The sequence below is a fragment of the Crinia signifera genome, chromosome 3, assembly GCF_055691185.1.
Source record: "Crinia signifera chromosome 3, ASM5569118v1, whole genome shotgun sequence".
Taxonomy (NCBI): domain Eukaryota; kingdom Metazoa; phylum Chordata; class Amphibia; order Anura; family Myobatrachidae; genus Crinia; species Crinia signifera.
This window is the reverse complement of record NC_139219.1, coordinates 229,941,042-229,966,032: the sequence shown is the minus strand read 5'-3', so window position 1 is coordinate 229,966,032 and position 24,991 is coordinate 229,941,042. Positions and strand designations below refer to the sequence as shown.

The window sequence follows — 24,991 nt, the reverse complement described above, 5'->3', positions numbered from 1 at the left end:
CGGGTCCATCATGTCAGTCGGGTGCATTAACATGGCACGCAACGCGACCGACGCGATGCACCCGATTTTCCAATAAGGTTCAATGTTAAAATATTTTTAACATTGTAATCGCGTTCATCGCGTCGGTCTTGTGCCATTATAATGGCACAAGATGCGATGGGCGCGATTAAGCACTTTTTACATAGCTAACAGTGGGAAATGGGCCAATTTCTCATTGTATATGCCCCCCCCCCCATTGTGAACGTCACCCCACGATTGACGCCAACCCGAAGTGTGGCGAGCGTAGCGAGCCCGCGTGGGGCAGCGGTACGCGTCCTCCAACCTTTTCATACCCCTACTATCCACCTGTGAAGTTATACGCGTCCCCTCGCGGGGCGTGCTGCGCTCGCCACGCTTCGCGCTCGCCACACTTTATATTCTCAACTCCACGCCGACATGGATAGTATGGGTATGAAAAGGTCGGAGGACGCGTAACGCCACCCCTCGCGGGCTCGCTACGCTCGCCACGCTTCTGATTGGCGTCAATTAAGGGGTGCCGTTGAGGGGGTTAAAATTGGGGTCTGGGGAGACTTTTACAGGGACCCTATTCACATTTCAATCAATGTAAAAATCGGGACCATCGCGTCGATCGCATCGCATGCGTTTTGGTCGCATGCGATGCGATCGATGCAATGCGACCGACCCGATCTACATCGGTGTGGCCGTGCTAGGAAACAAGTACCGATAGTTCTTTAGACTGTCTAGTTGCGATCCTTGGTGTTGGTTCTGCATTGTCTAGATTTTGTACATATATATGGTTAAAATAAATCATTTTGTTATTGGTGAACTACTGAGAGTACAGTATTATGGAACATTTAAATAAAAACATGCATGAAAGGTATAAAACATAGGGGGTTATTCTGGTTCACTCACAAAGGCACAATCACTCTCTAATGGACAAAACCATTTGCACTGCAGGTGGGGGTGATGTAACGTGCAGAGAGAGTTAGACTTCTCTGCCCTTTCCCATGCCGCAGCCACCTCAACCCCCGTCCTCCACTCGCCAGCTCCTCACCCCACGTCAGACGCATGGGTGGGCGGCGTCATCACTCCCAGTGAGTGACAGCCACTTGAAGAGGAACTTCCTTTAGTTAGGGGCCTGGACAAGTCCTCAGTGCTGGAGGCTGGCAGCCATGTTACTGGAGACGCGGCCATGTTCTGAAAGCCGTGGCCGGTGCCATCAACAGGAGGAGGAGGTGGACAATACGCTGGGCCACCAGGTGGCCCGCTGCAGTACTTTATAAAGCGGCCTGGGGGGCACATGGCACCCTGCCCCCCACCCCAGCCCGCCCCTGATTATAATTGTACTTATACAGTTACTGGATATATTAAAACATCTGAATCTGATACCTGTACCATTTGTATTTTACCAAATGTTAGTTGGATTACATACTGCTCTGACATAGAACCAATGCTGTCATTTCTATATTTTCCAGGCATTGACCATGTTAGAGTTCGTCATGTTGCCATGATGATTTCTGACATTCTGTGGACATTACAACTACATACAGTCCATATAATGATTGTGAACAGCTATCACTGCTATTATATTAACTCTCTTTGATTACGTAATATAGTTTGCTTAATGATTGTGAACTTCGTAGTAGTCGTCCACCTATCTCCAGACATTATTACTGAGAGCTGTGAATAAATGCATTGGAGACCTATTCTTGGATGTGACTTAGTTTCTCTTAAGCTACTTTACCCTAAACCTCCTAAAACAGCCAACTTTGGGGGTCATTCTGGTTGGCTCTGAATGGGGCGAATTAGGCTCGTTCTGATGTTTCGCGATTTTCTAATGCGCATGGTCTGTAATGCACATGTGCTGGCCTCCTTTGCGAATGACTTCAGTGACTTGCATATTCGCTGAGCCATTCACATACATTGGGCGGACAGCGGGGGGATGGGGATTACCCATGGGAATGCCCAGTGTTAATGGATGTCCCCTTGAAAATGCTGTGTGTTCCCGTCTTCCCACGGACTTGCATAGCTAGGAGAAATCATTTGATGTTCGGCGACCATCAAATGATTTATCCTGCAGCGGGGACATGCGAGGGGATGTGTCTTCGTTACATATCTCCTCGCATGTTAACGTGGGAAATCAGAGGCAAGGGCCGGCAGGTATTTGGCGGGATGGCCTCTCTTGCGCTCGTTAAGCTGCGAGCCAACCAGAATGACCCCCTTTATTAATTCTGGTGGTGCATACCTGGATGTTTCTGAGTACCCAGGAACAACAGAAGAGGACCCCCTCCAATTGGTCCAGCTGTACGATGACTGCCCAGATATGAAGTTGGCTTCATTATGGACCTTTTCCCATTATGTTGTTCTGTGAACACAAATGACACAGTGAAGCAGATGTATTAAGGCTGATAAAGTGATATACTGTAGTAGTGATAAAGTGGAAGGTGATAATGCACTAGCCAATCAGCTGTCTTTAAAAAATGACAGGTAGGCAATATCACCTTCCACTTTACACCACTTTATCACTTTAACAGGCTGAATACATCTGCCCCCAATGTGCCTAATGACAAAAAACACCCCTTCCTTCATCCGCCTGGACCAGCTGCTGCTTGCCTGCAATAGAAAGTGGGAAGCGGTGTGAAAGGGGCTTGTTCATCAGCGATACGGTTGATGGGTCGACCATAAGATGGTCTACAGTCATTAGGTCGACACCATTGGGTTGACATACTGGAAGGTTGACAGGGGTCTAGGTTATCATGGGTCAAAGTCAACAGGGGTCTAGGTTGACAAGGGACAAGGTTGACAGGGGTCTAGGTCGACATATGCATTGGATCGACATGGGTTAGGTTGACAGTCAAAAGGTCTACATGTTTTTTTTTTATGTTTTCAAAGCCGACATGAGCCAACAGGCTGTATTTCATGCCCTACCATCCACTAGGGCATGGTGGGAGAATAAAATAGTGTGCCGAGCATGGTGAGGAACCATGCCCGAAGCATTGCAAGCACAGCGAGCGATGCTAGGGGATGTGGTGCACCTAAAACTGTGTCCATGTCGACCTTTTGACTGTCCACCTAACCCATGTTGACCTAACGCATGTGTCGACCTTGTCCCTTGTCGGCCTAGACCCATGTCGACCTTGACCCATGTCGACATAGACCCCTTCCAGAATGACGACCCAATAGTGTCGACCTAATGACTGTCAACCATCTTATGGTTGACCAACCCATCCACACCCGTTTATCAAATGTATGGGACTGTTACACAGGCAGAAATGGTAGTTTTTATAACAAATCCATTCATTATAATGGGTTCATTGAGGCCGCCTAGTATTCAGCACTCTGAAAACTGAATGTGTTTTTTAATTCTGTTTGCAAGAACCAATGCCATCTTAAGATGGTGCTGATTCACACAGCCCCACTGCCCTTCAGTAGCAGTGATAGGGATCGCAGGGACAGTGTTAGCTATCTCTGCATCACATTATTGAGTTGCCCCAGTTCATAATTATTAGAGATGTGCACCGGCCACTTTTCGGGTTTTGGGTTTTGGGTTCTGATTACCTTGAGGTTTTGGGTTCTAATGGGTTTTGCCAAAACACCTCCTAAGTGTTTTGTGTTTGGATTTCTTGGGTTTTGGGTTCTGATTTTTTTGTTAAAAAAGCATAAAAACGGCTAAAATCGCAGAATTTTTTTTTTTTTGCTCCTACGCTATATTAACCTCAATAACATTCATTTCCACTCATTTGCAGTCTATTCTGAACAGCTCACACCTTACAATATTGTTTTTAGGGCAAAAGGTTGCACCGAGGTAGCTGGATAACTATGATAAGCCACACAAGTGTGCGGTACAAACACTAGACTGATATGGCACACTTAGCATCCCCTCTAGGCTGATACTGCACACCTAGAATTACCCCTGGACTGATATGGCACAGGTAGCATCACCCCTGGACTGATACGGCACATTTAGCATCACCCCTGGACTGATATGGCACACTTAGCACCCCCCCTAGTCTGATACGGCACACCTAGCATCACCCCTGGACTGATATGGCACAGGTAGCATCACCCCTGGACTGATACGGCACATTTAGCATCACCCCTGGACTGATATGGCACACTAAGCACCCCCCCTAGTCTGATACGGCACACCTAGCATCACCCCTGGACTGATATGGCACAGGTAGCATCACCCCTGGACTGATACGGCCCATTTAGCATCACCCCTGGACTGATATGGCACACTTAGCATCCCCTCTAGTCTGATACGGCACACCTAGCATCACCCCTGGACTGATATGGCACAGGTAGCATCACCCCTGGACTGATACGGCACATTTAGCATCACCCCTGGACTGATATGGCACACTTAGCATCCCCTCTAGTCTGATACGGCACACCTAGCATCACCCCTGGACTGATATGGCACGCTTAGCATCACCCCTGGACTAATACAGCACACTTGGCAGCACCCCATGAATTATACGGTAGACTTGGCTTACCCCAGGAATTATACGGCACAGATGGTGGCACCCCTGACCTGAAACAGCACACATGGAATTATACAGCACAGATGGTGGCACCCCTGGACTGTTACGGCACACATGGCGGCAGGCATGGAATTATACAGCAGACAAATTCCTGCAGTAAAAATAAAAATGTGTATTCTTTTAATTATAAAAAAGAGCAGCACACCTTACTTAGCAACACCCCATGAATTATACAGCACTCTTGGCTCACCCCTGGACTACAGCGCATTTAACAGCCCTTGCAGTAAAAAAAAAAAAAAACACCTTCATTTTATTTTCATTAAAAAAAGGGCAGCTCCCCTGGTCTGATATGGGACACATGGGGCACCCCTGGAATTATACGGCACACATGCGGGCACCCCAGGACTGATACAGGACATATACGGCAGTATTTAATTATTTATTAGGCAGGCAGTATTTAATTATTTATTAGCCAGTGAGCCCCAGACCAGACGGTACATACGGCAGTATAGCCAGTGAGCCCCAGACCACAAAGGTAGAGATATACGGCAGTATTTAATTATTTATTAGCCAGTGAGCCCCAGACCAGACGGTACATACGGCAGTATAGCCAGTGAGCCCCAGACCACAAAGGTAGAGATATACGGCAGTATTTAATTATTTATTAGGCAGGCAGTATTTAATTATTTATTACCCAGTGAGCCCCAGACCAGACGATACATACAGGAAGGGAGGGGGTTTGGGGTGATCGCACAGGACTGAAAAATAAGGAGGACCCCTCTATACAGATAATCAAGGTTTGAATAGGAGTAGGGGTGTGCTACCTCAGGACAAGGTAATTGGACTAATGACACAAGAAGAAAAGAATGTCCTTTTGTGAGGTGCACCTAATGAAATGAATCTAAAATATAACTTTTATTTATTACATTTATAAAAGGCTGCGATACTTTAAAACCATATAACAGACAGGGGTGGGTAAACACACATAAAAATGGGGTGGCTGGCAGGTGCCTGCTGATAAAGCTGGAATGTACAGATTTGATTATATCAGCAAAAGATGGCAGTGTATAGGGCCAATATATGACCAATTTATATCTGGTACTTGGTATAGCTTGGCTAGTAGCCCTAATATGTCACCAGATATTTGCTCAATAATACCACAGTTGCTGTGTTTATGCTAATCACAGGCAATATTTGTAACACTAAACTGTAGCTCTCCTAAATGTCTGAAAATATCACAGACAGACCTGTACACGCAAAATTCGTGTGTGGTCGGAGGGTAGTGGGGGTATTGCTGTATCAGATAGCGCCCAATCAGCAGCAATGCCCCTGTATACTAGAGTCCCAATGAGGGGTACCACTAGTGTGAGCACAAGTAGACTATGAGCCCTAACAAGGGCTATTAAGTCTAAACACTGCTAAACATCAATCAAAATGCATTGGTAAAGAAAATAATAAATCTATCAGCAAGACACTGCTGCCTGCACACCGCTAGCCGGCGCGCTTCGCAGTTAAGCTTCCTCAGGGCCAACCTGCCTAAGAGACTGTAAAGGTTTAAATACCATATGTCTGATTAAGTGACCAATCAGAGCACTCATTCATTTGGCGCCAAAAACGGCCCAGGTGGGACATGTGGACCAATCCAGTATCAGTATTGTGGCATGCCTCTGGAGAGGCTGGGGTGTCTGACATCGTCAGGCACAATCATCAAAAAGCAACCAATTAAAGTCCTCCCTGGGTGGGTGTGCGGTCTCTGCAACGGATGTATCCATCCGTTGCCATGGTTACCCGCCGGGTGAAGGGGGAAGCTCCCATATAGGAGCCCGCGTGTGTCCGTCGCGCTCAGTCATCCGGCTCACATAGCCAGTGTGTACGTCCGTTGCCACGGCAACCTGCCGGGCAGACGGAGGCGCACTTCTGTTGCTGAGACGCGATGACGTTCACGCGTCACCAGTGTCTCTGCGCTGTTATGATGCGCATTGTGTTGCCATGGAAACCCGTTCTCCTGCACGTCAGATCCCATACATTGCTGGCTGGGTGTCCTCCTGATGCTTTGACACCATCCTAGCCGGTATGGCCATGTTACATGGCGTGACAAATTCCTAAGTAGCTGAGGGGGGGTATCAGTTCCGTACGAAGTAACGTATATAACACCAATAGCGTTTTGGTGCTGAAATAAAGCGTGTAATGTTAGTGAGGTCCGGGACAAGCCGCTCTACATTGAATATGAGAAATGGGAAAATATATAATGGTCTATCAGCTAGTAAGAGAAGTGGTGAATGTATGGGTGAAATGGCCCATATGACATCTGCCACTCCAATAGAATGAAATAAGGAGAAAGAATGTGTATGTGCCCCTATTCAAAGCTGTCGACATGTGAAGTGTGGACTGTCAGTATCGCAATTTAAAGATGTGATGCCATTGGGCAAGCTTTATGTGAGCCTGGTCATGGCATTAGGGAAATATCCACTGCAAAAATAAATAAGTGAACAGTTGAAAAACACTCTAAAACATAAACAAGGAGTGAAACAAGGTGAAAAAAAGGGGGGGTTCTACAGTGGAGATAAGGTGGAATGAATTAATAATGGACATGAGGGTCAGAATGTGCCCATCCGTGTCAGGACATTAGGTAAGGGAAACATAAATCCTACAATGAGGATATAGCAATTTGTGAATACTAAAGTATGAAGGGTCTTTAGAGAGTGTCCCCTATTTGGGGTGTGGGGAATGCAGTGAAAAAATGGGTGAAGTACATGAAGGTTAAAAAGAAGGGAACCCTGGATAATATTGAAAATATTGAGTGAGGAAAAATTGGGTAAGTATGAAAAATTGGGTAAGTATGCTAATGTTAGGTTGAAGAGGTGATAATAAATAGAGCTGAGTATACAGTAGTAAAATCTCGTAATGAGGCGGATAGTCCTCCTAAAGTTGTTTAAACCTGTTTCGTTTATATACACATTGGATGGTTGTGTACTTCATAATGATGGGCCAACAGCCTCTGGATTTGTCTGGATCCATGGTCATGATGGTCTGGGTTATATCTGGCTAATGTGTACCAGACTTGAAAGATCCCCTTCAGTAGTAAATTTGGGTCAACTGAAGCCTGAATATCAGAGAAAATTGTTTAATCATAACATGGTGCTACTATGTAAACTAGTGAGGTGTCATATAACTATTGTCCTTCAGTTGGCATTCTTGGAGGGTGTGTATCAATTGTCATACAGTTGACATTCTTAGAGGACATTGGTTCACATATGGTGGGCACATTGTTAGCCCTGATGGCATGCTATTACATGCATGTGCCCAATATAAAGGTCGAACATCTCTGTTGATATTATTAGGATCGGAGTGTGACTATATCAAAAAGAGGTAAGTAACCTATTACCCCTAGTAATCCGCTGATGCGTGTGTGTGTCTTATAGAAAAGTCACACATCTCTTGTGATGTTGATTGAATCAGGAGGAAGACTTTTGACAGGGAGGGGTATTGGTGTTTATAAGAATGCGGAATAACTATTTTCCTCATTGAGACCTCTGGGTACCATTGTATTCATCATGAAAATCATCTTAGTTTCGCGTTTCAGCAGTTCGGTGTCCAGGTCTCCTCTCCTGATACCAAGGTCAACTTGCAGCATGCCATAGGCCCGTAGACCTGTCGGTTGGCCTCCGTGGTATTTGTAGAAATGCCTGGCAATGGGGGTGAGAACCTTCATTGCCCGTCTGTCCCTTTCTGCATTTCTAATGCTTGCAAGATGTTCGAGGATCCTCTTCTTTAATGGTCTAATGGTTTTGCCGATGTACTGTTTATGACATGGACACTCCAGGTTGTATACCACGCCTGCCGTATTACAATTGATGTACTGTTTGATTTGACTGGTGTGTCCATATCTGTCTGTGTAGTCATGTTTTGTGATCATCGTTGAACAGGCTTTACATGACCCACATTTGAATGAGCCTACCCTCTGGTGTATGGGTTTCTTGATCTTTTCCATATGGCTCTGAACCAGAATATCCTGGAGGTTTCGGCTTCTCCGCCAGCTGAGTTGAACTCTGTCATCTAGAATGCCTGCTAGATCCGGATCAGTTTTGAGAATGTGTATATGTCTATTGAGGATGTTTTGCACCTGTCGCCATTCCTGGCAGAATGTGCCGATAAAACGTACTGCGTTATTGGCTGGATCGGTGTCGGTAGATGATTTGGGAACAAGAAGCTGTTCTTTCTTGTAATCCCTTGTATCCTTAAAGGCCTTTTTCACACTTCTCTTACTGTAGCCTCTGTCTGTTAGTCTGGTACTGAGTTCGCCGGCTCTTTTTTTGTAGGTCTCAGCCTTAGAGCAATTCCTTTTCGTTCTTAGGAATTCTCCCTTGGGGAGTCCCTTGATTACTGGCGGAAAGTGAGAGCTGGTGCTGTGTAGTAGGGAATTGGTTGATGTTTCTTTGCGGAAAAGATCTGTTACAAGTGAGCCATCGTCTTCAACAGTGATGCGTAGGTCTAAATAGTTGACCCCTTGTTTGCTCATCTCATACGTCAGATTTAAATTGAGATGATTATTGTTAAGGATACTGATGAATTCCACAAACAGATCTCTTTCTCCCTCCCACAGAATCAGAAGGTCATCTATATATCTGACCCATAATAATACGTGATCAGTATAGAGGTCATTACTTTCGCTGAAAACAACTTCCCTCTCCCACCACCCCAGGTACAGGTTCGCATACGTGGGGGCACAAGTGCTCCCCATCGCAGTCCCCCGTACCTGGAGGTAGAATTGTTCGTTGCAGACGAAGTAGTTCTTAGTCAGGACAAATCTGAGTAGTTTGATCAGGAGGTCCTGAAAGTCATTATCCTTCCCCATCCTTAAAAAGTATTTAACGGCTGCGAGGCCGTGAAGATGGTGTATGCTCGTATATAAACTCTCAACGTCGCATGTAATTATCCACGTATCTTTGGAAATAACGACATCTTGGAGTTTGTTGAGCACCTCCATAGTGTCACGTACGTACGAAGGCAGTGTTAGTACGTGTTCTCTGAGATGAGCATCCACAAACTGGCTCGCTCTCTCGGTCAAACTGCCAATGCCGGACACTATGGGACGGCCAGGTGGTGTGCTTGCATTTTTGTGTATTTTGGGGAGGAGGTAGAGGGTAGGGATTCTAACCTCTTTGACTTGGAGGAAATCAGCCTGTGTTTTAGTGATGGTACCCATATGTGCTGCTTCCTTGATCATGTTAGAATAAAGGGACAGAAAATCATGTGTAGGATTGAAGGTGAGTCTCTTGTAACACGTTGTGTCACCGAGTTGTTTGTTTAGCTCTGCAATGTAGAGGGTGCGTGACCACAAAACTATATTGCCCCCCTTATCGGATGGTTTCACAATTGTGTCATCCCAACATTTGATTTCATTGAGAGCTCTCCTCTCTTCAGGACGCATGTTATTATCAAAGTGATAAATATGTTTATCATTTTCCAGTTGGTCCAGATCTTTACTCACTAGATCTATATAGGTTTTGACCACTGGACAAGTATGAAATTGCGGGCAGAATTTGGACTTTTTCTTCAATTGGGGCGGGTTTGGACGTGTTGAAAGAGTTCCCTCCAGATCTTCTATATCACCTTGTCCCTCCATTTGTAACTCCTCGAGGATACGGATCATATTCACATCCTCGCTGTTTGGGGCGACAGGATCATCCTCGCTATTAGGGAGTGGGGACATGGGGTTAGACTGGGAACTAAGCAGGTGTGGGCTAGTAATGTCTAGCGCCTGAGTTCTAGTGCAATAGAATTTTTTCAACAACAGTTTGCGTCCGTACAGATTAAGATCCTTTTCTGTGTCAAATCTATTAAAAGAGCTAGTTGGCGAAAAAGACAACCCTTTCTGTAACACTTTGGTTTGTATATCTGTAAGGGTATGTGATGAAAGATTAATGATCTTGAGGGAATCAGGTTCTGATGTTACTTCCTGTATCTCTGAAATTCCCTGTGGTCCTCGCGCCACTCTCTCATTGGTCTTTTTCTTCTTCTTCCCCCTCCTTGTCCTGGGGTGTCCCAGCCTAGACGGTCTCTGGTGTCTCTGGGACTCACCCCTAAAAAATTCCTCTGTGTAGTTCTAGAGGTCAGTTCGGATGACTCGCTCTCTGACGAATCCACGTCGGAGGTGCTGTAATTGAGGGGATTATGTGAGGGGGCTCTTTTGTTTTGTGTGGTATTCCACCTATAGACCTTGTTGGTCCTAAAATCCTCAATGTCCCTTTGTAATTTATTCTTTTTTCTACTGATGGTTTCTTTTTCCATGCCCTCAATCTCAACTTTAAATTTATGGTAAGTGTGTTGAAATTTCTCTAGCCCTTCAAAGTCCTTAAGTTTCGCACTTAGTCTAGCAATTTCAGTAGCATGTCTGTCCAACATTATTTTGTCATGTCTGACCAATATCTCAATCAATTGGAGGGAGCAGTGTGTTAATGCTTTTTCCCAGTCAAGTTTAAGGGTCTCATCCGCTAGCTCAAAAGAGGGGAAGACACGTGGTCTCAAACCCCGAGGTGTTATTTTTTGTTTCAGGTAGCTCTCTGATGTCATTTTGTTCCAGAAATTTTTGGATTGTTTAATAAGTACAGATTTCAACTGGAACAAGTCATTAAGCCAGTCCTCCTTCGAGGTGTTAATGTGGGAGATGTCTGTTGTTAACAATGATTCCATACATTTCTGTAAGTTTGTCTGCCTATTGGATAGTTCTTGGCTCAGACTAAACACAGGCACGTTCTCTCTGCTATTTTCTGCATTAGACATCGTGCTGTGGAAAAATAGATTGTGTGGGATTCAATCAGGTGTATTATGCCGACACAGTCCCTAGGTCAGGTTGTATGTGACAATAATAGAGTTACAATAAATATTGAGATAACACGTGTTCATCTATCCGTGCTGATCGCCCAGAAAGTGAGTTAGGGAGGCTCACTATACAAATGTGATCAGGAAGGGAGGGGGTTTGGGGTGATCGCACAGGACTGAAAAATAAGGAGGACCCCTCTATACAGATAATCAAGGTTTGAATAGGAGTAGGGGTGTGCTACCTCAGGACAAGGTAATTGGACTAATGACACAAGAAGAAAAGAATGTCCTTTTGTGAGGTGCACCTAATGAAATGAATCTAAAATATAACTTTTATTTATTACATTTATAAAAGGCTGCGATACTTTAAAACCATATAACAGACAGGGGTGGGTAAACACACATAAAAATGGGGTGGCTGGCAGGTGCCTGCTGATAAAGCTGGAATGTACAGATTTGATTATATCAGCAAAAGATGGCAGTGTATAGGGCCAATATATGACCAATTTATATCTGGTACTTGGTATAGCTTGGCTAGTAGCCCTAATATGTCACCAGATATTTGCTCAATAATACCACAGTTGCTGTGTTTATGCTAATCACAGGCAATATTTGTAACACTAAACTGTAGCTCTCCTAAATGTCTGAAAATATCACAGACAGACCTGTACACGCAAAATTCGTGTGTGGTCGGAGGGTAGTGGGGGTATTGCTGTATCAGATAGCGCCCAATCAGCAGCAATGCCCCTGTATACTAGAGTCCCAATGAGGGGTACCACTAGTGTGAGCACAAGTAGACTATGAGCCCTAACAAGGGCTATTAAGTCTAAACACTGCTAAACATCAATCAAAATGCATTGGTAAAGAAAATAATAAATCTATCAGCAAGACACTGCTGCCTGCACACCGCTAGCCGGCGCGCTTCGCAGTTAAGCTTCCTCAGGGCCAACCTGCCTAAGAGACTGTAAAGGTTTAAATACCATATGTCTGATTAAGTGACCAATCAGAGCACTCATTCATTTGGCGCCAAAAACGGCCCAGGTGGGACATGTGGACCAATCCAGTATCAGTATTGTGGCATGCCTCTGGAGAGGCTGGGGTGTCTGACATCGTCAGGCACAATCATCAAAAAGCAACCAATTAAAGTCCTCCCTGGGTGGGTGTGCGGTCTCTGCAACGGATGTATCCATCCGTTGCCATGGTTACCCGCCGGGTGAAGGGGGAAGCTCCCATATAGGAGCCCGCGTGTGTCCGTCGCGCTCAGTCATCCGGCTCACATAGCCAGTGTGTACGTCCGTTGCCACGGCAACCTGCCAGGCAGACGGAGGCGCACTTCTGTTGCTGAGACGCGATGACGTTCACGCGTCACCAGTGTCTCTGCGCTGTTATGATGCGCATTGTGTTGCCATGGAAACCCGTTCTCCTGCACGTCAGATCCCATACATTGCTGGCTGGGTGTCCTCCTGATGCTTTGACACCATCCTAGCCGGTATGGCCATGTTACATGGCGTGACAAATTCCTAAGTAGCTGAGGGGGGGTATCAGTTCCGTACGAAGTAACGTATATAACACCAATAGCGTTTTGGTGCTGAAATAAAGCGTGTAATGTTAGTGAGGTCCGGGACAAGCCGCTCTACATTGAATATGAGAAATGGGAAAATATATAATGGTCTATCAGCTAGTAAGAGAAGTGGTGAATGTATGGGTGAAATGGCCCATATGACATCTGCCACTCCAATAGAATGAAATAAGGAGAAAGAATGTGTATGTGCCCCTATTCAAAGCTGTCGACATGTGAAGTGTGGACTGTCAGTATCGCAATTTAAAGATGTGATGCCATTGGGCAAGCTTTATGTGAGCCTGGTCATGGCATTAGGGAAATATCCACTGCAAAAATAAATAAGTGAACAGTTGAAAAACACTCTAAAACATAAACAAGGAGTGAAACAAGGTGAAAAAAAGGGGGGGTTCTACAGTGGAGATAAGGTGGAATGAATTAATAATGGACATGAGGGTCAGAATGTGCCCATCCGTGTCAGGACATTAGGTAAGGGAAACATAAATCCTACAATGAGGATATAGCAATTTGTGAATACTAAAGTATGAAGGGTCTTTAGAGAGTGTCCCCTATTTGGGGTGTGGGGAATGCAGTGAAAAAATGGGTGAAGTACATGAAGGTTAAAAAGAAGGGAACCCTGGATAATATTGAAAATATTGAGTGAGGAAAAATTGGGTAAGTATGAAAAATTGGGTAAGTATGCTAATGTTAGGTTGAAGAGGTGATAATAAATAGAGCTGAGTATACAGTAGTAAAATCTCGTAATGAGGCGGATAGTCCTCCTAAAGTTGTTTAAACCTGTTTCGTTTATATACACATTGGATGGTTGTGTACTTCATAATGATGGGCCAACAGCCTCTGGATTTGTCTGGATCCATGGTCATGATGGTCTGGGTTATATCTGGCTAATGTGTACCAGACTTGAAAGATCCCCTTCAGTAGTAAATTTGGGTCAACTGAAGCCTGAATATCAGAGAAAATTGTTTAATCATAACATGGTGCTACTATGTAAACTAGCAGGCACCTGCCAGCCACCCCATTTTTATGTGTGTTTACCCACCCCTGTCTGTTATATGGTTTTAAAGTATCGCAGCCTTTTATAAATGTAATAAATAAAAGTTATATTTTAGATTCATTTCATTAGGTGCACCTCACAAAAGGACATTCTTTTCTTCTTGTGTCATCAGACGATACATACGGCAGTATAGCCAGTGAACCCCAGACCACAAAGGTAGAGATATACGGCAGTATTTAATTATTTATTAGGCAGGCAGTATTTAATTATTTATTAGCCAGTGAGCCCCAGACCACAGACCGCCAGACTGGCAGATTCAGTGCAGGCAGCAGTGCAGCACCAGTGGACTATATATATTTAATATAATTAATTAATAATTATATATATAATAAATGGCACAGCACAGCACCAGAGGTATGCCCCAGCACAGAGGAGACAGTAGTACTACAGGCAGGTACACAGTTAGACTGTTCTCCTAAGCAGAGGAGAACATAGTACACAGCAGCACTGAGGGAGACAGCCCTAGCAAATAAAATAATTAATTACAGCACAGCTCACCAGAGGTAGACCGCACAGAGGAGACAGTAGTACTACAAGTACACAGTTAGACTGTTGTCCTAAGCTGAGAACAGAGTACACAGCAGCACTGAGGGAGACAGCCCCAGCAAATAAAATAATCAATTACAGGCAGCACAGCACACCAGAGGTAGACCGCACAGAGGAGACAGTAGTACTACAAGTCAGGGCCGTTTCTAGACTATTTGGTGCCCAGGGCGAAGTTCAAAATTGCGCCCCCCCCCCCCCCAAAAAAAAGGGGGTGTGGCCTCTTAGAAAGGGATGTGGACTTTGGAAGGTGGTGTGGCTTTGCGGAAAAAGACTACTTTACACCCCAGTTTTGCACAGACATTGGTCACCAATTGAAAAAATAAGTTCTGATTCATGCCCCTTAAATTATTTGTTTCCTCAAAAATACCACTAATACTTTAAGGCACATACCATTATGCCCATGATACATTATGCTTTACAGTATGATATTGATGCCATCTGGGGAGGAAATGGGTTGGCAGCTGACATCCGGTGATGTCAGCTGCCTGCCCCCCTGCCTGCGTCACAGCCTTATTAGCATGAGAACGGCCAGCGTTCTCATGGGAATGCCCATGAAATGCTGGGCATTCCCGTATGCTAATGGGGCTGCCCGGTACCCCACACCCTCTGTGTTGGGTGCGTGCACCCGGGGAACAGTCTGTTCCTCGTGGGTGTACACACCCTGCATATGCACATGCAATGCGCAAATCACTAACATCGGTCCCCATGCGAACGAAACACCGCAGCAAACAGCATAATCTGCTGCCACCAATATTATACTCTCACTACTTTCTGCAAACACATCCTAAATTTTGGTGTGCTAAAGCAACACTGCGGACATGGAAATAAAGCAGCACATGCATATTTAAGCACATAAAAAATTGGTCTTTTGGGATAAGCAGAACCAAAGAAATACTTTCACACATGAAAAGAAAAATTAAGGAAATGTCCATTAAAATGGTGACTGGTGACAATGACATTGTAAACGGTGAGTGGAGCAGACAACATTGCGATCTAATTAGGAACAAGTTGTCCCACTCCCACTCTACCCCTTCTACACCCAGTCATATACACTAGCCCCATCCCCCCAAGTAACATACAGCACCAGCCCTACCCCTCCCCAGTGAAATGCACTACTCCCTTACCTGGGGTAGTGCATGTCACTTGGGCGGGGTAACAGGGTGGGTGCTGTATGTCACTGGGGCTGGTAGTAGGGTGGGTACTGTATGTTACCCGGGGAGGGGGGGGGGTTGTTTAGTTTATATGATCGCGGGGGTAGGGGGGGGAGGCAGAAGGGGCTACCTCTTCTAACCCAGTGATCATATAAACTACCCCCCCCCCCCCCGGTGACACGCAGTACCCACCCTACCCCCAGTGTGATATACAGCATGACCCACCCTACCCACACCATCCTTCCCCCTCAGTGACCTACAGTAACCAACCTGGGCTACCCTCCCCCCCCCTGGCCCCAGTGATATACACTACTTCCAGTCCTATCTATATAGCCAGTAGTACAGTATACTACTAGTACTAACTCACCAACAAAGCACCAGGCTGAGGCAGCAGTGTGCAGAAAACAGCAGCAGGTTAGGTAGGGAATGGACTCACAGCCTGAGGCGGACTCTGGAGCAAGAGGTGAGGAGCAGCAGACTAAGTGCGTAGTTAGTCAAATATAAAATGGCTCCGGAGAAAAGACAAAACCCGACCGCGCAATACTCCATGATTCCCTCCCCCCTCCCCCCAAGGCCATAGCAGAGAAGCACACACACTCATAGTCATGTCATCACACTTACATAGTCCGACTCAAACTCCTCGCTGGGCTCCCGGGCCGGCTACTAAGCGTCTGGGGTGGGTCTGCTGCAGAAGCCTTCCGACTCTGTCCCTCCGCACTGCAGTGAGAGTGGGCTGCGCAGTGTGCGGCGTGCGCACTAGCTGGGTCAGTTGAGTGACAGCCTGCGCATAAGCGCGGGTCCCTCCTCTGTCCCCTGCTTGGCCAATCCAGACAGAGGAAGGGGGAGGCACTACCAGGCAGTCATTCTGTGTGTCACACACAGAGCTCCGCCTCCACCGCCGGGTCCACTCTGGTCTGAGTGGTCTCCAAGCCCCGGCTCCCTCTATGCTCCGCCTCCGCTATATCCATCAGCCGGCCAGTCCCCGCCCTGTGCGCCGCTCGGCGCTCACAGACAGTCACAGCCGCCTGTCACTAATAGAGTCTACATTGAGTGACAGGTGGCTGTGACTATGTGAGCGCCGAGCGGGGCACTCACTCTCACTGCAGCCTTGTAGCCCGGCGCCCTCCTACAGCTACAGGCTCGTCGCCAGCAGCCGCAGTGCACACAAGTCCAGGCCAGCAGCAGGCAGCATTTAAAAAGCGGGGACGAGCCGTGCGGCGCCCCGGGCAGATGCACGGCTCGTCCCCCTGTAAAAACGGCCCTGCTACAAGTACACAGTTAGACTACTACACAGCAGCACTGAGAGACAGCACCAGCGATTGCAAAAGCTCAAGGTCAAGCTCAAGTTTAAGCCCCAGCAGCAGCACCAACACACCCTCTCCCAACCCACTACTTGACTGGAGTGAAGATGGCGGGGGCGCGGCAGCTGCTTATAAAGCCTTGCGAAATCTGACGCCGGGAGATGACGTTCTAATCACGCGGACGGACCGAGTCAGGCGGGAATCTCCGAGCGCTGCTCGGAATCGGGCTCGGAATGATGACGTCCGTGGGGGCTCGGATCTCTGAAATCCGAGCCCGCACATCTCTAATAATTATACAACACACACCACAACTCCCAGCGAGTTATATACTTAATTATTAGGGACCCCAAAGTGTGTGTATATTCAATAATGCTATGGGGTTTTTTTCTGGTGCTTTATGTGCTCTGTATCCAAAACAACATTAAAAGGCCATAGTTCCAGTACACTATCCAGGCAGAACTGTGACTCTAGTGACTGGCTCACTGTATACCTTTCTATAATGGGGTTACAGGATTACATGGATTACTAAAACTTGTGGTAACATCCTAGCTGCTGTCATGTGTAGCTGGAAGATAAGAACGTTGTTTGTATACTTTTCCTCAGTGGCAAAATTTTGTTTTTACTGTGTTTTATGTGTGGGTATGTATGATAATGTGTCAGTAAGTGTGCAGCATGACCTTGCACTTTCATTTAAAATGTTTTAAAATACCATGAGAAATAAAGAAAACACTGACACCCAGCGTCTCTTTTTCACTATACATGTTTTTATTACAAGCAGATCGTACGATAACTCCTTAGGTCATACTTGCCTATGTGGCACCCCAGACTTTTTCCACAGAGTCCCAGCAGCGGGACCTTAGGGGTTAATCCCCCGTTCAGTGTAGGGCGCGAAGGAGCGTCCCCAGGCTGACTGACAACTCTGGGGGACGTATGGGGACAGAGAGGAAGTGAGGAGAGAGAAGTTCCTGGAGGAGGACGGACAGGAACGCAGCAGCGTGGAAGAGGAGGCGGAGAGACCGGCAGCGTGGGGAGAAGGACGACTGTGATGACCGCGCGACCCCCAGACACACGCCGGGAGCAGGGACGCGGCGCATGAAGCGCGCGCCCCCCGCCGACCACCGGGAAGAAGGAGAGCGGCGGGGAGAGACCGGAGTGTGGAGCCCAGCAGCGCAGAAGTGGCTGGCTGAGTGCGGCAATGCTGCAATAGCAGCGCCCACACTAGCAGCCCTCCTGCAGAAGAGTGACCAGCGCCAGCCGTCCAGCCGTCCAGAGACCGGGGGACCCGATCGTGACGGGCAGGAGCCTGCACCTTGCTCCTGATGCCAAGTACCCATCTGCTGGTTGCCCCAGTGTCCACTCCCTGCCACCAACGCAGCACACTATATCCACCCCCCTCCTTACCCATCCAGGACGCCCCTAGCCTCTCTGGACTGGCCAGTTCGACGCCGGATTTTACGCTACTCCAGCCCTCTATTAGGAAGCACAAGGGGGTAGATGGACAGAGTGGGGCTAAACCTCTTCCCCTGTGCAGCACCGTACATATTTATGTCAACCCCTGTGAGGTAGTGGAACTACCCCTCAATGTCAGGGATCTTAGTTAGGAAGTGCAGGAAGTTGCCGGAAGTTACCTGATGCTACATTGGACTAACTAAAGGAACGCTGCCATCTTGTGGCCAAGGTTCAAGTTGCAAGGAGTGTTTGTTTAACTTGCCAAAGGAATCCAGTATTTGCTCCTTTGCCCAGGGACAGTATTCCGAACGTCTCCCTAGGGAGGTATTGATAAGATATATTTACTGCCATATTGTATGTTTTGTAATAGTATTTCTTGTAAGTATTAGATCTGTGCCGGATTGTTAGCATAGGTGAATATCGGTAGCAGACGATGGCTTCTCATTTTGATAAGAACACCATTAGGTGGTGCACGGTCAGTATTTTATAGGCCAACAGTTTATGCAGCTTATAGTTGTGTAATAGTAGGACAATTGTTTGTTCACCTGTCTTTCCTCGCTAAATAAAACTTAAGCGTTTGTACCTGCTGAGCGCCTTGCTTGAGTTCCTGGGGTGACGTGTTCCCTGCAGTCGACGCGGTGAAGAACCAGTGAGGAGCCAAGAGTATCCAGCAACTCAAGGTAAAACATACACCCCCCACCGTTGGCGTGTCACACCTACCCTTCAGGAACCTCCTGGCCCCCCCGGAAGGGTGTGCAAGCTTCCCGCATTTGGAAACCACCCCCCCCACACACACACACACACACACCCTCAACAGCACCTAATTGTCCTTTGTGACACCCCCAAGGCCAGTGGTGGCCCAGTTTACCTGAACTGGGTGGAGTTCACACTGTGAGGTTACTTCAGTTCTTCTTTTCCAATTGCTCACAATAAATGGACAAGTTGGTACATTTATAACAGTTTATTTTGTGACTCTTGGGTGAGGGTATAAATGATCACCTTCAGTTATAACGGCAATTATGGTATCAAGCAAACAAAGCACTGCACACTTCTGTACACATCTTTAGCGGAAGAGTACAATATATCCAATCCGATGAACAATTCAATTCTTGTAACACAATCTGTTTACCTGCAATAAATGCAAACTTCTCTTCACAATACACTTACTATTATGTGCAATAGCTGCATACATTAACTAGACTCTGCTATATCATCCTACTACTGGGTACCCAGATACAACTCAATAGTCACTATTCCTTGTAATGATCCTGCAGATCAAATGATGTGTAACAGTCTCTTCAGGTTGGCTCAGTCAGCAGTAAAGCACAGTCTTTATTTGGGGGTCAGTGGCTGAGAGTCTTGCAATAGGTTGGCTAACTGAAAACAGTCCATTTAGGTGTTCTCAAATCCTTAGACAGGGCTTGGTTAATGCTGAATCCCACATTCAAAGCAGCTTCCAGCATGAAGGGGTTAAATGAAGTCTCTGCATTCACAGTCTACTGAGAGATCCTTTTATAAAGGTTACAGTCTTTTTAGGGCAGTCCTGTTATACTCTGCTGGGGGGTCTGACAGGGACCCACTTCTATAGCCAGGAGCTATCTTTTGCCTGAGCTCTCTGTGGATTCTTTCCTCTGTTAATACTGGAGTTGGGGTGAGTGGTGCAAACTTGGATCTAGTGGGGAGCACACTTTTACACAGGGGTGTTATAGTCAGACTCACACTTTATTGGATGTTGCTGGTACAGGCTGTTACAGTGTCCTCCACTCTGCATGCTGTCCTGCTCTGCAGGGTCTCCCCTGAGCACATGGGGCTCTGTGTGTCTTTGCTCCTTGCTGCTGCTGTTAGCAGTTATTTCCACTGTGTCCCACTCAGTAGCCTGCACTCTTATTGCTAGCAGGGAAGGCTGGCAGATTAGCTGGGGAGGTTAAGAACTCTCTCTGTGTCACTCTCTTCACACCTCAGTTCCATTCAGCTCAGACACCATGCTGCTGCTGCTGCTGCTGCTCTAGTCTCTCTCTCTTCCACATGCTTCTTCCTGCTTCACCTCTTGACCCCACACTCTGTTAGCCAATACAGCTACCTTTTCTTCAAAGCTGTCAATCATCCTGCTGGGTTGATCCCGCCCCTGCTGGTAGCATTAAAGGGGCCTGCACTCAATTTACCCTCAGTGCTCCATACCTTAGGCAGATACTCACAATGTCAGTTTATAGTGATTAGCAACCCACTGGGGTGCTACATTCGCCCACACTTTTTCATGTGCGTGTCCTCACGCATCAACAGCTAATGGCAACGGGAACCATCAATCCCCATAACTGGCGGGCAAGATATTCCTTGTGCTTCTTGCTGGTAGAAATTCCTTTTGGATCTTTTTTCTTTCCTTCTTGATGCCTGTTGTAACCACAAGGTGACCTCCTCCTTGCTTATCGTGTGGTACTCAACGTCGGGCCCATGCAATTCTGGGAAGAGCCATGTCACCTTCTCCTTAGCTGCACTCGGGGTTTTTTCCGGGGCCTTACACTCAGACTTTGATACATCTGACTCTTTGCTATTGGTTTCCAAGGCTCTAGATCTCTCTGCCACAACTAGTTGCCCCACGGCTTCAATGGCTCTTTCTCGGTGAGTTGCACTGGAATCTGTTGGTCTGGGGTTGGCTGTGCTGGAACCAGTGTGCTCTATCCTTTTTCTGCCCTCCTGTTCTTTTGGTTCTGGGGGAAATTGCCATCTGACTACATCCTGCAGCTTCGGTTGCATCTTGTTACCTCCCCGGGGTCTTTCCTCAACCAGCAGAACTTCACTTGGTTCCTCTCTACTTTTATTGTAATGGTAATCTTGCTGGTAGTAGCGTGAACGCTCTCTGAAAGGTGGACAGCGCCAATGCTGGCTGCCCTCTGCAGCATGCCTGTTGCCTTGCACCTGAGCCCCATTCAGACTGATCACGTGTACAGCCTTGATACCTTTCTTTCCATTTGCCAACTCAAATTCCACCATTTCGCCACTTCTCAGGCTCCGAAACCAGTTTCGGTTGGTTTTCTGAATGGCAGTAAAATGTACATACACGCTTTGTCTGGTGTCTGTTCTTTTGATGAACCCGTACCCACGTGGTACACTGAACCACACGACACGACCAGAGATCCTTCTTGGGTTGGTTCGCTCACCAGCCATAGCATTATGTACCCCAGACACTCTCATTTGGCTCTGGAATACTGCAGGTGGGCCTGCATTTCTGGGTCGTCCTTCCCAGGGTGGTCCTCCTCGTGATGGTCTTCCTGAGGACTGTTGACAATGCCTCTCAATATGACCACTTTGTCTACATCGCCAACAAATTGGTCTCCCTCGAGCATGAAACTGATTAGTCACCCATCTTCCCGTCTCCTGGGTAACGTCCCATCTGAATTGGTGCTTCACTCTGCGTTCTGAACGCCATTCCCCGTTTCTGTATACAGTCTGTTCTATTCTCTGGTTGGCTAGGGTCTTTCTCATCTCTGCAGTCATTTTGAGGAGTCCATCCAATGCTACAGACAATTCCCTAAAGGCTTTGTCATCTGCAGTGGGGTTGCCTTTATGCACTTCCATGTCCTATCCTGTTCGGTATGACGCCATATGTGACACCCCCAAGGCCAGTGGTGGCCCGGTTTACCTGAACTGGGTGGAGTTCACACTGTGAGGTTACTTCAGTTCTTCTTTTCCAATTGCTCACAATGAATGGACAAGTTGGTACATTTATAACAGTTTATTTTGTGACTCTTGGGTGAGGGTATAAATGATCACCTTCAGTTATAACGGCAATTATGGTATCAAGCAAACAAAGCACTGCACACTTCTGTACACATCTTTAGCGGAAGAGTACAAAATATCCAATCCGATGAACAATTCAATTCTTGTAACACAATCTGTTTACCTGCAATATATGCAAACTTCTCTTCACAATACACTTACTATTATGTGCAATAGCTGCATACATTAACTAGACTCTGCTATATCATCCTACTACTGGGTACCCAGATACAACTCAATAGTCACTATTCCTTGTAATGATCCTGCAGATCAAATGATGTGTAACAGTCTCTTCAGGTTGGCTCAGTCAGCAGTAAAGCACAGTCTTTATTTGGGGGTCAGTGGCTGAGAGTCTTGCAATAGGTTGGCTAACTGAAAACAGTCCATTTAGGTGTTCTCAAATCCTTAGACAGGGCTTGGTTAATGCTGAATCCCACATTCAAAGCAGCTTCCAGCATGAAGGGGTTAAATGAAGTCTCTGCATTCACAGTCTACTGAGAGATCCTTTTATAAAGGTTACAGTCTTTTTAGGGCAGTCCTGTTATACTCTGCTGGGGGGTCTGACAGGGACCCACTTCTATAGCCAGGAGCTATCTTTTGCCTGAGCTCTCTGTGGATTCTTTCCTCTGTTAATACTGGAGTTGGGGTGAGTGGTGCAAACTTGGATCTAGTGGGGAGCACACTTTTACACAGGGGTGTTATAGTCAGACTCACACTTTATTGGATGTTGCTGGTACAGGCTGTTACAGTGTCCTCCACTCTGCATGCTGTCCTGCTCTGCAGGGTCTCCCCTGAGCACATGGGGCTCTGTGTGTCTTTGCTCCTTGCTGCTGCTGTTAGCAGTTATTTCCACTGTGTCCCACTCAGTAGCCTGCACTCTTATTGCTAGCAGGGAAGGCTGGCAGATTAGCTGGGGAGGTTAAGAACTCTCTCTGTGTCACTCTCTTCACACCTCAGTTCCATTCAGCTCAGACACCATGCTGCTGCTGCTGCTGCTGCTGCTGCTGCTGCTGCTGCTGCTGCTGCTGCTCTAGTCTCTCTCTCTTCCACATGCTTCTTCCTGCTTCACCTCTTGACCCCACACTCTGTTAGCCAATACAGCTACCTTTTCTTCAAAGCTGTCAATCATCCTGCTGGGTTGATCCCGCCCCTGCTGGTAGCATTAAAGGGGCCTGCACTCAATTTACCCTCAGTGCTCCATACCTTAGGCAGATACTCACAATGTCAGTTTATAGTGATTAGCAACCCACTGGGGTGCTACACCTTTTTAAATGGCAATCACCAGCACTGGTTTTACTTATCACTCTGACCATAAATAAATTGAACCTGGACCACCAACCTGAGACACCCCTGCAAGATCCTCACGGCACCCCCCAGGCACACAGTTTAGGAATCCTGTATTAGAGTAATCTCATTAGTCTGTGACCTGTTGTAAATAATGCTCACTTTTAGCCAGATGAACTAAGCTTGAAAAGTGAGAAAATGGAGAGTGATAAACCACCAACCAATCAGCTCCTAACTGCCATATCACAGGCTGGGTTTGAAAAATCACAGATAAAAGTTTGGTGGGTTATCATCAGGGGCGGATTTAGGGGTGAGGGCGCCCATAGGCACAACATTAATGGCCGCCCCCCTGCCTAATTGTATTATTTTTATTGATTAGTTATAAGCCCTCATTTAACCCCTTCCTGACAGAGCCAGTTTTTGCGTTCCTGACAGAGCCCTTTTTTTCAAATCTGACATGTCTCACTTAAGTGGGGATAACTTTTTTTTGCTTTTACTTATCCCAGTGATTTTGAGATTGTTTTTTCGTGACACATTGTACTTCAAATTAGTGGTAAATTTGGGTCGATACAGTCTGTGTTTTTTTGTGAAAAATACCAAAATGTCGTAAAAAAATGGAAAATTTAGCAATTTGCAAAATGTTAAATTTTCTGCTTGTGAGACAAATAATCATACCACTCAAAATAGTTAATAACTAACATAGACCATATGTCTACTTTATGTTGACATCATTATTTCAACTTCCTTTTCATTTTTTTGGACACTAGGAGGCTTACAATATGAATAGCAAATTCTCAAATTTTCAAGAAAATTTTAAACACTGATTTTTTTTAGGGACCAGTTCAGTTCTGATGTGACTTTGAGGGACTTGTATGTGAGACACCCCCATAAATGATACCATTTCAAAAACTGCACCCCTCACAGTATTCAAAACAGCATTTTGGAAGTTTGTTAACCCTTTAGGTGTTTCACAGGAATTAAAACAAAGTGTAGGTGAAATTTCAAAATTTCATTTTTTTTGCAGATTTGCAATTTTAATACATTTTTCTAAGGAACACAGTACATTTTACTAGAGAAATGTGACTAAAAATTGATTCCCCCAATTCTTTTGTTTTCATAAATATCCTATATGTGGCCCTAGTGTGCATGTTGACCAAACCACAGGCTTCATAATAGAAGGAGCACCTACTTGATTTTGGAGCCTCCTTTTTATGAGATTATTTTTTAGGCACCATGTAGGTTTCTAGGCACCATAAGATGCTAAAAGTTAGGAACCCCCCCACAAGTGACCCCATTTTGCAAACTACACCCCTCAGGGAATTCATCTAGGGGTATAGTGTACATTTCAAACCCCCAGGGGTTTCACCAATTGTGGTACAACTGGGCAGTGAAAATGAAAAATTCTTTTTTTTACACAAAAATGCAGTTCTGGCTCCAAATTTGTCATTTTCAGAAGGTATGAAGGAGACAAAGCACCCCAAAATCTGTGCCCCAATTTCTCCCGAGTACGGCAATGCCTCACATGTGACCAAAAAATACCATTT

General features: G+C 46.2%; 1 protein-coding gene across 1 annotated transcript in view; it reads right to left on the bottom strand.

The window, feature by feature from the left end:
- The window catches only part of LOC146062973 (uncharacterized), a 98,498-nt gene that overhangs the window by 11,954 nt on the left and 61,553 nt on the right, over nt 1-24,991 (bottom strand). Inside the window, exons 7-12 of the mRNA XM_083174982.1 lie at nt 20,703-21,931; nt 20,111-20,304; nt 10,444-11,274; nt 9,244-10,336; nt 8,019-9,081; nt 2,246-2,365 (exon numbers count right to left, since the gene is read on the bottom strand). Of these exons, the coding sequence (XP_083031108.1) occupies nt 2,246-2,365; nt 8,019-9,081; nt 9,244-10,336; nt 10,444-11,274; nt 20,111-20,304; nt 20,703-21,931 (4,530 nt within the window). The remainder of the gene's footprint in view (nt 1-2,245; nt 2,366-8,018; nt 9,082-9,243; nt 10,337-10,443; nt 11,275-20,110; nt 20,305-20,702; nt 21,932-24,991) is intronic.